Raw genomic sequence first — 15,661 nt, forward strand, 5'->3', positions numbered from 1 at the left:
TCTTCATGTTGCCATTTACTAGGATACTTCAAAATGGTTGATGTGCCCTTGAACGGTACTTCATTACAAACAAATAAGCCATACTCATGATGGTGATGTGCCTTAACTGTAACTTTCTCTGGTAACATAGTCTGTGATATTTCATTTTGCAGGGCCATTACTTGCATTTCTATGTTATCATGATGAATTGTAGGAGGTGAAACAAGAAAATTGGAGAAGCAGAGCAATTTTATATAAGGACAAGTGTTCCTTATATAAGGACAAGTGTTCCTGTAAAGTTCCTTCATTGGTTTATTTACCTAGGGTATCATGTCCTTTAGGTTCATGGGATAGCACATGTTGGTATGCAGACCAGACCATACATTATCCGCAAGAATGGCATTCACTGCAGCTGTGGGATGAAACTGATCCCACCAGACATGGGTGGAGGCATTATTGCAAGCCATTTCTGGTGATAAGCAGAAAATCCAGCCTTTATAATAACCCAACCCACAGCAAGCGTCAGTTATTGTCTCAAAACCTGCATGGGAGTTGTAATATTTAGTTAATGAGCAGTAGATAAATCTATAGAACTTCTGATAATGACAAAGATAAACATGTTTATCTCACCGTAACGCTGGTGGTTTCTCATTATATCCATGGAACCTTCAAACACATCGCAGAAGGTGACCTGGGCATCTGAGAGCTCCCGATTAAGATCAGCAACCATATATCGCATGGCGAAGTTGAATTCAATTATCATGTTGTTTATCTCATCAACACACTCCCCATGCTTGCTGTGGTAATGCCATAGGTAGTGAGGAGCACAGCCAAGGGGAGCCAGGCCCATGACTATCACTTTCCGGACATTAGCATTGTACAAGTTCTGCATAACCATCAATGTCACAGAAAGCAGATGATTTTTTCAGGTAGAAGCTCCATAAGGAAAAGTCGCAGGAAGTAACAAAGTAGGGAAGTTTCCAGAAAAGGAAAAGGTAAGTTCAATTCTAAAAGCTTCATACTCGAATCCAGGAAAATGGTTTTGTTCAACAGATTCACTAAGAACGGGTTCAATTACAAGTCAGAAAGTCACTGGGACAAAACAAGACTTGCTATTCGTGCAACCAATCGAATAGTGCAATTAGGCACTGAAGTTCATGGTTCCAAGTCCAAATTAAGATTTATACTAGATGAATTGCATAGGAGTGAAATAACTGCTCAAAAACATTCTCCTGAAGGTGAGCACTGAGATCTAATCACCTTCAAGGTGAAAATTGTTGGGTATATATAATATAACCCATGTATGTTCTAATATAAGCCCAATAGGTAATGGACTAGGTGTAGTGGGCCCATTTGGGCTGGAGCCCATTAACCTCTCATAACCCTAGTGTATCTCTATATATAGGGGCTGGAGGCAACAAACTTGGTATTCCAAACTAGATACCTTGGGTGTAATGCTTTAAGCATCCTTGCTTAAACCCTAATACTCTAACAAAAATTAACGTTTGAGATTCATGATTCAGGATTCAGGTATTATGATCCTTGTCATTTGAGAAACACTTCTCTTATTAGTAATTAATGTTTCAATTTCAAAATATTGGCGATACATATTGGATGCCAAGTATCATCTGATTTACCAGATGTTCGGTTCACTGATAGACTCTAATAAACACACCGTCAGCTGATAATCTGATACTGATTAATTGTAATTAACCAAGATAGGAAATTCATTCGATGCATACTGGATATCTGACATAGATGCTTCAGATCATTTTTCCTAATTCAGCATGATTCATGATCATTACACTAGTATTCAAAATGCTTTGAGTTTAGTACTTCACCTTTAATTCCTGCTTTACTATTGAGGCTAACATCTGGTTGAATCCCCATGGCTGGTACAGAGATTGCACCCTCGATACGTTACGCAGATAGTAGTGTATAAAATCATTGCTTCCGATCGAGAGATAGAAGACTGATTTTGAGATCATTTCAGTTGTTGCCTCTTCTCCTAAATCTAATGTAATCTGCTGGAAGGTGTCTGTAGCTTGCTGAATTTGCTGTGTCAATGAAATGTGTTGTCCCTGAAAAGGGGTGTCAAAATTTTCAGTCCTGGAGGAGATGACAGGCAATGGTAGCATCTGCCTTCTACCAACAAAATTTTGCTCTTTTGTTTAGCAAGATATCCATTTATCAATAGGCAGATGCTAGTGACACTCGCACATCTAGAATGTAATGTTACACACCCTATAGGGGTGCTAAGTATCACTTCCTTTCATAAATCCTATGCTACTTTTTTTTGGTTTAATAGGTGCATTGTTTTATACCAGATCTGATCCGCTGGAGAAGAGAATTCCAGCACCGGCTGAAGCGTAATTCACTCCATGAATCATGTCTTCGACGCTTCCACTCTGTCCGAGGAATGCGGGCACGAATGGAAGTCCCATGCGTAATGCTGTGAAAATTAAGTAAAAAAAAGATTAATATTGCAATATAAAAGAGAATGGGAAACAGAATAACATTCTCTACTCTAATGAATTATGGCCTGCCTACAATGGGAGCCTCAACAGATGACTAGCCCAAATTAGGTGCACTACATGTACAGGAATATGGAGAAGATGAAAATTGCACGCCCAACGACCATTGGAGGTCCTAACCTCTTGATCAAAATGGTTACTTTCTCTTCTTGGATTAATAGAGAGGAAAAAATTGTGATGTTACGATCCTAAGTGGGTCTCTGCCTAGTTATGGGACAGGATTAAAGGGATTAGCCAAATGCATTTTATTCTGGGGCTTTGGGCGAGTTGGCTAGGTACCATTTGGTATCAAAGCAGACAACCATGTCAGGTGTTCGAGTCACATAAGGAGTAACCTGTGGAGAGGACTAAGAGTGAACTTACTGTATATAGAGTGGGCCGTTGTGGAAGGGGTGACATGTGGAATGGGCTACCTGTAAAAAGGGCCATAGTTGATGTGGGAGTGTGGTGAAATGTTATAGTCCTAAGTGGGGCACCCCCTAGGTATTGGACTAGGTGAGACCTAGCCTGGTATGGGGCAGGTTTAAAGGGTTTAGCCTAATGTGTTCCATCAATCCTAGGGCTTTAGTGTATTGGTTAAGTATATAACATGTGACCAAAAAAAGTGGGGAAATTAAATATGCAATGTTAAACGATTTTCTTCTCTTCTTGTTGGATATATTAAAGTGGAAAAAAAATATCATTAAATCAGGAAGGAGAAATAAAAATTCTTGAAAAGTAGATCAAATATGTAAAATTGAGTAAAAGTTTCGCACATACGAAAATTTTCAAACTACAAATTTCTGATGCCTAACAAGAGATTTAAATCTCTAAATTCGGTAGAAAAAATCACAGAATAACCATAAACAGAACTATAATTCTTGTACGAAAAAAGAACAAGATCAATTACATTAGGTTACTGATGACTGCCTACGAAAATCAAAGATCAAATGAAATCAGTACAAGAAAATGTCACATCAGGAATGACATAAGATTACCAAACTTCTTGAGATATCATCAAACGAGAAAAAAGAATGAGAATGAAGAGATTCAACGTATACCCAGATAATCTACAGGGATCCTTCCATTGCAGAACCTTCCAGTGGGTCTATGCGTATCGAAATCCCTCCCGTAGGGCAAAAGATCTGCACGTGCGAAGGTTCCGAGGTAATTGTTGGTGCCACAATCAACGGAAGAATCTCCCAATACGAAGAAGGCTGGAACCAGAGGAGGTTTCGAGGTGGAATTTGAGGATTTTGGGGTCTTCTCTTTGGAGCAGTTCTTGCATTCTTGTTGAAGAGAGGGTTGAAATCCTTGAAAGAGAAAAATGGTGGAGAGAATGAGAGGTAGAAGAAGACGATTGAGCTCCATCTCCAAATACAAAAGAATTAACATTCTTAAGGTGGCGGGATATATTTATTAAGTGACGGAAATGCCCTCGGGCAGGGAAGTGAAAATAGGATTAGAAACACGATCATTTCTTGGAAAATGCAAAAGTTTAGATTGCTAGAATCACCCGTCTAGGAATGCAACTGATGGGCATACTTTACAGCCACAAACCATATAAAATCTCTGATTATGTATAGGCACTACTATTATGTTTTGATAATAACACTAACTTGTCTTGTCTTTTATTAACTAACTAGATGTCAAAAGTAAGTACAATGAAGCTGGTTCACATCCACTGTAACCGAGTCATCCAAAATCAGCCCATCCACTTTCCTGTGAACGGTTGGGATTAGTCTAACTAAAAAATAGGGTTTTTAATCTCAGCCGCCTGATTTTGGGCTATGCATTTATTTAGGGTTAAATCCACTATTCCAATTCTCAAAAAAGCTGTTGAACCAATTAAATAATAAAACACAAGGAGAGTTAGTGCAATTAAGAGGGAGCTGATATTTGCACTACCATGTTATGATAATTACACAAACTCACCCTGTCTTTTAATATTATACCATTTGTCACTCAAAAGGTATTACAATTCCCAAAAAGCTCTCTCAGCAGCCAATTAAAGATGAAAAGACAAGTTGCGTTTGTGTAATTATCAAAACATCGGTAGTTCGAATATCAATAGTCAATAGTCAATAGCCATGTAACGTGTAAAGAAGCAAAAGGCCCGTACGGACAAAAGTAGCGCCCTCACAGACCCCAGATGGATTTACAGAATATTCAAGTTTTTTTCACATAAAATGAAAAAGCCAATTCCCAAACAATTTCTATTCGTATTTTCAGCCCTCAAAAACCTCTCATCTCCAAACCTAGATCTTATCCTGACCTATCGATCGTAAGTCAACGAGATTTCAGTTGCAGAGACTCAAATCAATTACTCTTTTTCATTCCTCTTCCATCAAATCGAGCTCTTTTATTCGTAGAACAAAACTTAGTTTTATGATCAAAATCGAGTTTTGTTCTGATTCGTAGAACAGCTTCTTCGATTCTTCTTCTTCTTCTACTTTTGAAAGGTTTGATTATTCTTCTTTTCTTCGGTGGTGAATCGAATCGAGATCTGTGTTAGGTTCGAGTATTTTTCTCCTCTCTGTTTTATGTTGTCGGTGAATTTTTTTTTCCTTTTATTTTCCCGTTCGAAATTCTAGGGTTTGAGTTGTGGCCTTTACGATTTCGAGTTTTCTCCTATTTCTGGCCTTTCTTGTTCCCAATTTTCTTAGTTTTAGTATTAGATTTTGCTCCGGAGCGTTAGATTTAGGTTTTTATGCCGCCATGTCTTTACTATTTTGATTTTTCTCTGATTTTTGGCCGCTCTTGTTTCCAGTTTTGGTCTTAAGATTTTGCTCCAGGTGTTAGGTTTTGGGTTTTTTTTTCTTTTTTTCCTCGTGTTTCTGTAATGCAAGATTGCGGGAAGAGGAGGAAATTGAAACGTGATCCATCTTCCCCCTCGGAAATGCCTCTCACTGATAGTACTCTCCCTCAATCTCCCAACGATTGTTTTTTATTTCCCGTCAGAGACATCGTTCAGAATCCGTTGCCTGGTTATGTTGCTCCTTCGTCGATCAGCTTTAGTCCTGATGACAATTTGATTTCCTATCTGTTTAGTCCTGATTGCACGCTCAATCGCAAGGTTTTTGGTTTTGATCTCGGGACGCAGAAGCATGAACTTCTTTTCAGTCCTCCTGATGGTGGCCTTGATGAGACTAATCTATCTCCAGAAGAGAAGCTAAGGAGGGAGAGATTGAGGGAGCGTGGATTGGGCGTGACCCGATATGAATGGGTGAAGTCATGTACAAAGGAGCGCAAGATCATGGTGCCTTTACCCACTGGGGTTCGTTCTCTGATCTCAGATATTGTTTGTATTAGTTTTACTCTTGTATGTGCTCTACCTGTGTGTCCAACACTATGATGGTCGATGGATATTAAAACCCTTTTTTTGTTAGAATTAAGAATCGTAATGGGTTTTGACGTATCAGACACATAAACTGTCATAGTTGGTATTGCTGTATGTATTCTCCCGAAATGTCTAACTTAGATCTTTAGTAGTTTACTTAGTGGATTCTTCTCTTCCCATAAGCACATAGTCACTGGCATTATAACTTTCAATGCTTGGAACCTCCTAGGTAAATGATTCTTAATACAAACAGCTAGGTTAGTGAAACTGAAAATGACTGAATAAGGAAAATGCTTGAATCCACAGATTGCAACTGATGTGGTATTTCTTTTTTCATTTCTTTTTTATTGATTGAATTTCATTTTTCATAATTGCTCATTGCTTTAAAAATTTACCTTTTTTTTTTGGGTTTGAGCGTGTATTAGTGATTTAGTGATGGGCATTTGGTTTCTTATACATTGTTTGTATTGGGCTTCTTGTCAAGGTGGATGTGTACAGGTAATTTTTATCATGTTGTAGCATTTGTAAGTTAGATCATTTGGGTTGCTTAGAAAATTTGGATTTTTTGAATTTTGCCTTGGGAAGGGTGTCCTAGTTATTTGTTGCGTGTCTTAGGAAGTCATGGTAGTCTAATAAGTTTCTGTGACAGTTATGCATACCACATATGAATTTATTTACCGTTAAAAAAAAGGTTTCTGTAACAGTTCGAAGTTGCTGTAGAATTGTACGCTGTCCCATCTCTTTACGCTATTGGATCCTCTTTGCACTTGCACTTGAATATTGAATTTAAATTGTAGTCAGTTGTTTAGTCAGTGAATTTCTGGCACTGATTACTTAAGATAGCATTTTCATTTATCTTCAAGTAACAGTCGTTTCTGATTCTCTTTGAAGTTTTGTTCTCAAATATTCACAAAATCTGTGATATTTATGTTGAAGGAATAAGGTTGACTTTTGACTTCTAGTTTTCTATCATCTTCTCTTGGAATATGTTTTGATTTGCAAATTTCTACATCAGCAATGCTAGTCCTCTATGTGTTTCGAAATCTACTGCTGTTATCCTACTTCAGTTGATTGATTAGCTTTTCTGGATGGTTTTCTGAAATGATGGTGTGGTCATAGGTTTAATCCTTTGATATTCTTAATTTTTATCACCAATACCTTAAACTTTGAAATGAAATGATTTTTCTTTCAATCAACAGATATTTTTCCAGGATGTTTCTTGTTCCAAACCAGAACATAAGCTACCAAGCACACCGTGCTCACCAATTATTGATCCTCATCTCTCTCCAGATGGAAGTATGCTTGCGTATGTAAGAGATGATGAGTTGCATGTTTTGAATTTGTCACACGGTGAACCAGAACAAATCACATCTGGTGCCAGTGGAAATGCAATGGTGAGCTATACTTCTCTACTTTTCACATGGTATTGACCTTTTCTTTTCTCTTTTTACTCCAATTTATTGTTGTTTCAACTTTCAAATCTTGGGTATGCTATCTAAAGATACCAAATGAAGTACGTTTTTACCGGTAAATGCCCTTGTGTTGAAAGAAGATGACAATTTACAACTTTTAAAGATATAAAATGTGAAACCAAACCTCAACCTTATCAAATTTTAAACTCACATTTTCAATTTTATAAACATGATAACACCTTTCCAATAGAAATGGGAAGCGGTATGATAGCCCACTCGAAGTTGATATGAAGAAGCAAGCTATTTTGGAAAGTCCCAAGCTACCATGAAGTTGAAATTTCTTTCAATTGTAAAGTCCCAGCAGTGAGATTGGGCTGGCTGAGTCATTGTTCAGAGACCATAATGGCTATATTAACAGCTAGAATATAAATGCTTTCAAGTGTCTTTATAGAACTGGTTGCTGGAGCAGGACAGAATCATCCAAAAGTTACACAAGCTCGCAAAAATCTCTCCGAAGTTAGTTTTGGTAAACACTTCTAAAAGAATATAGGTTTGCTAATTAGGCTATTCATAGTAGGTTTTGTGAAGCAGTTTGAAAAGTAGATTTGGTAACTCTTCCTGCTCGTGTGCCAAGCTATTTGCCATTTTGAAACCCCACATGAAAAACAAAAATGGATTCTAAGTATCCCAAGGTCCTAATTGTGGTTGGTAGCTACTAGAAGGTGTTACTTACAAGAACAGGGAGAGGGAGTGGCAACAAATAGTATAAGACACCAAAGCCTCTATGAGTCTCGAGATCACAAAGTGGGGGTGACACACTAAGTAGGAGAGTCTTAAAGACATTCCATTGATAATTATGCTATAAAGCTTTTCTTAGATTTGACGTAGACCATGTAGGAACACCCAAAAGTTCTGTTTGAATTGCAATCTCTATGACAGAAGAACATTAGAACCCCAAAACTCTAATCTACCGTCATTTAAAAAAAACTCTAATCTACCATGGAAATGCTTTTGAGAATAAGACTATCATCAAAATATTGAGAGTGAAAAGCAGCTGGGCGTTCATTAGCTAGTAGATAGCTGAAACCCCAGAGCAAACATCAAGGTCTAGATCAGATCACATTCTTTTGTACGGTTGCTACTGTGTGATTGTATCAAAAGTACACTAATAATAACTTGTGCAGCCAAGTTGTCTTCGTTTTCTTTTCTTTTTCTTGTTTTTTTGCAGTGATTGAGATGGGAAATAGATATCTATTCAAAAAAAAAAAAATCTATTTGGAAGCTCATGCTGTTTTTTTTTTTTTAGAAATTAGAACTAGCATACCTTCACACAAACTAGTTATGCATGTAACTTTGTATAATATATCTGGCCTTCATATCAAGAAATTTTTTTGATCTCAATGAAGCTAAATCTGACGGGTTGGTTTTTTTTCCCAGACTCATGGTCTTGCTGAATATATAGCACAGGTGAGACTCTCTCTCTCTCTCTCTCTCTCTCTCTCTCTCTCTCTCTCTCTCTCTCTCTCTCTCTCAAATCAGGATTATCAGTTATGATCACTGAAATATCATCTCATCTGCTTAATATTGCTGACAATAGGAGGAGATGGATCGGAAGACAGGATTTTGGTGGTCACCGGATAGCAAATACATTGCATTTACACAAGTTGATGCATCTGACATACCTCTCTTTAGAATCATGCATCAAGGTAAAAGTTCTGTTGGTTCTGATGCACAAGAAGACCATGCTTATCCCTTTGCTGGAACATCAAATGTTAAAGTTCAGATTGGTGTGGTTTCTTCTAGTGGGGGGCCAATTACTTGGATGGACCTTCTCTGTGGGAAACAAGGTGAAAATAACAATGATGAAGAATATTTGGCCAGAGTCAATTGGATGCCTGAAAACGTTCTCACAGCTCAGGTTCTGAACAGGTCTCATTCCAAACTAAAGATTCTAAAGTTTGATATCAATACGGGTCAAAAGGAAGAAATATGGACTGAAAAACAGGATGTATGGGTTAATTTGCATGACTGCTTTACACCTCTTGACAAAGGAGTCAATGAATTTTCTGGAGGATTTATCTGGGCTAGTGACAAAACAGGCTTTAGACATCTTTATCTTCACGACAAGAATGGAGCTTGCTTGGGACCTATCACAGAGGGTGATTGGATGGTTGAACAAATTGCAGGTGTGAATGAGAATGCAGGGCTCGTCTATTTCACTGGTACTATTGATGGGCCTTTGGAATCTAACTTGTACTGCACCAATCTATTCCCTGATAGTTGCCTTCCCTTACAGGCACCAAAGAGGTTGACTCATGGCAAGGGAAGACATGCTGTTGTTCTTGATCATCAAATGCAAAGGTTCATTGATGTTCATGACTCTCTCAGCACTCCACCAAGGGTATTTCTTTGTTCATTGCATGATGGAAGCTTAATAATGCCTCTATATGAAGAGCCACCTTCTGTTCCAAGACTCAAAGGCCTTCAGCTGTTGCCGCCAGAGATTGTTCAGATACGTGCAATTGACGGCACTATTTTATTTGGGGCTCTATACAAACCTGATGAAAAAAAGTTCGGACCTCCACCATACAAAACCTTAATCAGTGTCTATGGTGGCCCGTCTGTCCAAATTGTCTGTGACTCATGGATTAATACAGTCGACATGAGAGCTCAGTATTTACGGGGCAAGGGCATCTTAGTATGGAAGGTCGGTATCTGCTTATTGTGCACCTTAATGATTGTGTGTCTGCATGCCACTGTTGGGTTTTTAAGGTTTATATTCTGCCCTGCGTTTCTTCTTGGATTGTTTATTTAGTAGATTACCCCATTTGTGTGTGTTGCTTGACAAAATATGCTTCTCCTGTCAAACATTTCGATAGGGATAATTTATTGAACAGATCTTAGTTTCGTGAGTTCAAGTTTCCAGAATATTGTCTCCGACCTAGATTTATTTCATGAATAAACTGAATAAGGTGTGTGGATTTCAAATTATGTTGTTGATAACATAAACATAAAACTGATCCAGTGAATTGGACTCGAGTTACCTGAAAGGCGGGATGAGCCTATCCATAAATTAACTTTGCTTAGAACATTCTATAAACTCGGTCCATCAATTTGAACACGATACTTTTAGGTGTTGACATTAACTGAACATTTGAGATACCTCAAGCCAACTGTGGCCATTAGCCACACAATCAATTTTGGGTTTTGCTTATTGAGGTCCTAGTCTGTGTCAAAGTCCGAGTCGAGGTTTTGGAGCCTTGCTTTTCAATATTTTATGAAATTTTATGACAAAACTGTCGTGGTACATTGGTAGAATTTCTCATAATCTAACTTGCGGTTAACTAAATTCATCCACATATGTTAGTTAGTACTTGCAAATTAGTAATATTCCGATTAACTTTTTTATATTTTATATTTTTTCTTTTATCTGAAAGAATCAGTTATTCCACTTAACCTCACTAAGTAAATTCCAACAAAAAATTTTCAAGCTTATATATCCAGTTGTACTAATTTATCGAGGCTGAATTTGAGCTATTGCATAGTGGTTACTTATCTTAATTGTCTGAAAGTATAATTAAAGCCTTAGGATGCTTACTAATTAAGGAATAATTAAATTTACGAAAAAGGTTTCCGCTTGACAGTCTAGTTTTGAATTGAGCTGTATCCTTCTAGACTAGGATGGACGTCATCCACTCTCTGTACTGGTTTTTGGATTTACTCTAACTGTAACATACCAATAACCTAATTTTCAAATTCCTGGGAATTTACGTACCACATACCAGGTTCTTTATGCAGGTAATCTTCATTTAGGGAAACATTGGTCTGTAGCATAGCGAATGTCCATACCAGTTCCTCTAATATTCCTAGAAACATTGGTCTGTAGCATAGCGAATGTCCATACCAGTTCCTCTAATATTCCTAGAAACATTGGTCTGTAGCGCCCTACATTTCACAGCCGAAGTTACTCTCACATCTCTGATTTGTATCTAAGAGCTCAATAATAGAGACAGTTGTCATGTATCTTCTTTGTAGTGCCTTGTAGGGGTGCAACTCGGGCGGGTCGGGTTCGAGTTGGCCTCAACCCGAACCCGACCCGAGTTCCAACCCGATGAGGTTCAACCCGACCCGACCTGAGGAACCCTTTTTGCCAACCCGAGTTCAACCCAACCCAACCCGAGATTTTAAGCTTATAAAATCTAAAAAATATTAAAAATGTTGGGTTGAACTCGGGTCGGGTTGTCCAAGCCCTCAACCCGAACCCGACCCGAACTCAACCCAACCCGACTTTTTCCCGGGTTGAACCCGACGGGTTCGGGTTGAGCCCGCCCAAGTTGCACCCCTGGTGCCTTGCAACATTGGTCTGTAGCGTCATACACTTCACAGCCAAAGTTATTCACGTATCTCCTTTGAGGACAAGTCTCTACTTACAAATTCCATTGCTCAGTTTCTTATAGAGTGTTGGGTGGGATCTTATCTTGCTTTGATGCCTGTTGAGCATTCCAAGCATCATTACTAGAAACATGGAAAGTTGGAAGGTCAAGGGTCTCAATCTGAAAGGTTCCTTTCTTTGGAGGGTGGCTCCATTTGCCATTATTTGGCATATTTGGGAGCAAATAGATGACAAGATTTTAAAGGTAACAAGAGATCCATTGGAAGAACCATTATGGATATTAAATCTCTTTACTTTCGTGGGTTAGTTCCAAGGAGCCTTTTTGGGTTTCCAAACAAGCGAAGTTCTTAGGCTCACGGATGGATCTTCCCTCCTCCTAATACTCCATAGCCGAACTTTGGCGGAAGCTTGAGATGGTGTAATTATCACTGCGGCCCTGCTGTCCTAGGAATTCGGAGGGGGTAATTATAAGGCATATTTTGGCCCTGCAGGTAGAACAGACACGAGCAAAGTCAAACTGTTGACACTATTGGTGGGTCTTGGTATCTTCAAGGAAGAACGAGTCTGAAACCTTAGAATTGAAGGTGATTCCAGGTACACGATAAGGTGGGCTAGAAAACTGCCCTTTTTGTAGTTGATTGAAATAGGAAGAAATGGCGGATGAGAGAGAGAGAGAGAATGAGGGTTATGTCCCATCGCAGGGCATGTCCTATTTTATTTACTCAAGTGATGAAATACGAAGTGGAAAACATTTCCTGACACTAGTTACATGATGAAAACTAAATAAATCACACTCACTAATACTTTCAAAACTCCCACGCGTATTATGCTGTCAATGTTGAACATGTCCAAGTTGCCAAAAATCCTTTGAAGATGGTTTCTAGGAAAAAGTTACGGTGAGAATGTCGCAAGCTAATCCTTTAATCCGTCATACGAATCTGTAATGATGTTGTACTCTCGCTACCGTTCTCTCACAAAGTGACAATTGACCTCTTTATGTTTTGTTCTTTCATGGAATTCTGCACTATCCCTCTATAATCAAATGACCCACTCTTATCATACAAGACTACTTTATCAGGTGTTCCCTTGAGATACTGTAGGATCCTTTGAACCCCTTCTAGTTTTTTAGTTTTTTTTTTTCCGGCTGCCTGTGCCTGATGGCAGTTTCTTTGAAACCCTGTTTTCTTTGGAAAAATTAAGGGACTGACAAAATATTGGTTGGCCAATAAACATTGGGAGAACTGAACTTCACAACCTAACCATCAGTTACTATCTTCTACCTCACTGGCAATTAGAATGTCCCATCATATGCATGCCAGTCAATTAAATATAGGACTCACATGCAACAACAGCACACCACCTTACAATGTGGATGAATCTCTTGGCACGACTGGCTTTCATTGCAAGTTCTTGTTCCAAGACCTAGAGGTCCCATGGCCACATCTTGTAACCACATTATACTCGTTCCCATTCCATCATCTTGAATTTAGGACCTGTAGATTTCTCATATCAAATAATACAATACATCCAAAATTGGCTTCAGAGCCCACATATGTTTCCCAGCCTCCTGCTTGGCCTTCAGCCATTTTTTTTCTTTGAATGATCTAGAAAACCTCAACGTCGAGCATGGTTACACATTGCTTAGCTTGATTAGTAGAGGAATTTCTCAGTAGTTGCACTTATAGCTCCAATTCAATACGTGGAAGATACTTCCAGTCAATGTCAAGTTGGATTCTTGTAATGAGTATACTTAAAAATAGGGTATTAGTTCTTTTTACCAAATTGTTGCAACCTATGATTTGGCCGACACTTTGAATATATTGCTGACACATGTCGTGTCGCGCCCGACACGACACCCATGTCCACATGTGTCGACACTCCTTTAGACACTTTTAAGTGTATTGCTAGAAGTGTCAGTAACTTTATATGTTTGTGTATGAGTGTGACACTAATTCTAGATTTTTTGGGGTTTCCATGTTAGATACCTCATATCCTTGTTGAAACTTGGCACACGAATCCATTTCCACAAATCATGATCATATGTACTTTCTATTTTATGTGTGTTCATGTTTCTATATTTTGGGACTTCGCTGTGTCTGACACTTGGTGCCCGTGTCAACACGCGACACTCGTGTCCGTGTCCACAAATCATTGGTTGCAACACACTTTTGTTTGATTCTGATTTTGGCCCCTCTATATGATTATCTGGGATTAGTTAAGACAAATCAGTGGAGCCTTGACCATTGAGCTAGAGGCTCAATGGTCAATGCTTTGTTAGCTCAATGGTCAATGCTTTGTTCTTCAGCCTAGCAGTCGTAGGTTCAATCCCCACCATACCTACGGACAACAAAATCAGTAGAGAAATCTTGATGTTAGCATGGGATGGACATGCTGTTAAATTTCATGCCTTTCAAACAAAAGTCAATGGAGAATCAATTATTAGATATACTCCTTGTTTTCTCTTGCTTGCTTCGTTTTAAACTCATTCGCATTCTCTCTTTACTTTTGAATTCTGGAAGTCTTCTTTATTTAACATAATTTTGGGAAATTTAGTTGCACACACAATCACAATTTTTACATGTCTTTCTTATTTGCAGCTAGATAACAGAGGAACGGCACGACGAGGACTGAAGTTTGAAAGTGCTCTCAAGTACAACATTGGCCTTATAGATGCAGAAGATCAGCTCACTGGTGCCGAATGGCTTATAAAGCAAGGCCATGCAAAAGCTGGCCGGATCGGCTTATATGGTTGGAGCTATGGTGGTTACCTCTCTGCCATGGCCTTAGCCAGGTTTCCTGACACTTTCCGGTGTGCAGTTTCCGGTGCTCCGGTGACCGCCTGGGATGGGTATGACACATTTTACACCGAAAAGTACATGGGTTTGCCTTATGAAAATAAAGAGGGTTACGAGTATGGTTCTGTTATGTACCATGTGCCCAAGTTCAAAGGGAAATTGCTTCTTGTCCATGGCATGATCGATGAGAATGTGCATTTTCGGCACACAGCGAGGCTTGTGAATGAGCTTGTTAAGGAAGGCAAGCCTTATGAGCTTCTAGTTTTTCCCGATGAGCGTCACATGCCCCGCCAACTTAAGGACCGGATTTATATGGAAGAGAGAATTTGGGAGTTCATTGAGAGAAACTTATAGAGGAATAGACTTTGGTTACCTTGTTTTTTCCTTTTGAATGAGACTTTGGTTACCGTTTACTTTGGGTTTGTTCCCATTTTCTTCTAGGATGGTGTCTCGGGAGAGTTTTTTTTTTTTCCTCTTTTTTTATGTATTTATCAGTAAATTCATGTATAAGTGTATAAGGGGGAGGCACATCATTTTCCAGATGCTTGTTATTCATTTGAGTAATAAGGTTAAACGGAAGTAGAGGAGGATGGCTTTCCATTCAGATCTTGATCTTAGGTATTTTTTGCTCCAAAGTTGTTTTTAAGGGAAATGATATACCCCCGTCCCCCCTAAACGGATAAAATCAAACCCCCCTAACGGTTTGTGTGAGAATGATTCACTGCTTGAGGATAAATTCACCCACTTTAACGTTTTTCTTTGCCTTTAAAACTTAACGGATAATGTTAAAGGGGGGGAATTTATCCATCAGAGGTTGGGGTGGGGGGGTGGGGGAGGGGATATCAGTCCCTTTTTTTTTTCTTTTCTGTTGCAATTAGGCCCCGTTTGGATGCCGAGAAGATTTTGATTTGGAATTCTCAACATTTGCAGCGCTTTTTGCGTTGACATTTGGATCAGGATCAAATCCTTGAATTTCCAATTCAGCCATTGACGGTGAAAAAAAATCAGATTTCCAAATAAGCTGTGGAAATAAGTAATTGGAAATCCACATATCTGGCAGTTTCCTTCACCCTCTTTGCTCCTCAACCTGTCCCCTCCACTAGGAAACACTCCCTTCCCTCTCTGTCTCCCTCTACATGAGCTGCCGGATCTATTTATTTTGTATTCAAAACTCAACTCCAAATCCAAATACAAAATGGGAGGTATACAAACAGGCCCTTGGTGTTCTA

At 38.9% G+C, this 15,661-nt stretch overlaps 2 protein-coding genes across 3 annotated transcripts; one reads left to right on the top strand and one right to left on the bottom strand.

Annotated features, from left to right (window-relative positions):
- Positions 1-299: 299 nt before the first annotated feature.
- LOC143860251 (GDSL esterase/lipase At5g08460-like) lies at positions 300-3,863 on the bottom strand. Its single transcript, XM_077370819.1, has 5 exons — positions 3,554-3,863; positions 2,304-2,431; positions 1,821-2,060; positions 610-865; positions 300-520 (listed from the first exon to the last, which is right to left on the bottom strand). The coding sequence occupies exons 1-5, from the start codon at positions 3,861-3,863 to the stop codon at positions 300-302; spliced, it is 1,155 nt and encodes a 384-aa protein (XP_077226934.1).
- A 777-nt stretch (positions 3,864-4,640) lies between these two features.
- On the top strand, positions 4,641-15,036 carry LOC143860573 (prolyl oligopeptidase family protein). Of its 2 annotated transcripts, none has more exons than XM_077371279.1 (5): positions 4,641-5,769; positions 7,032-7,226; positions 8,682-8,711; positions 8,842-9,951; positions 14,235-15,036. In XM_077371279.1, the coding sequence occupies exons 1-5, from the start codon at positions 5,335-5,337 to the stop codon at positions 14,784-14,786; spliced, it is 2,322 nt and encodes a 773-aa protein (XP_077227394.1). In that variant the 5' UTR covers positions 4,641-5,334; the 3' UTR covers positions 14,787-15,036. The 2 variants fall into 2 exon arrangements, with proteins under 2 accessions (XP_077227394.1, XP_077227395.1); XM_077371280.1 differs by having other exon boundaries at positions 5,581-5,769; positions 7,123-7,226.
- Positions 15,037-15,661: the final 625 nt, after the last annotated feature.

This window comes from Tasmannia lanceolata, unplaced genomic scaffold (genome assembly GCF_043159265.1).
Source record: "Tasmannia lanceolata isolate RefF3 unplaced genomic scaffold, GAP_Taslan_0.1 ptg000037l, whole genome shotgun sequence".
NCBI classification, from domain to species: domain Eukaryota; kingdom Viridiplantae; phylum Streptophyta; class Magnoliopsida; order Canellales; family Winteraceae; genus Tasmannia; species Tasmannia lanceolata.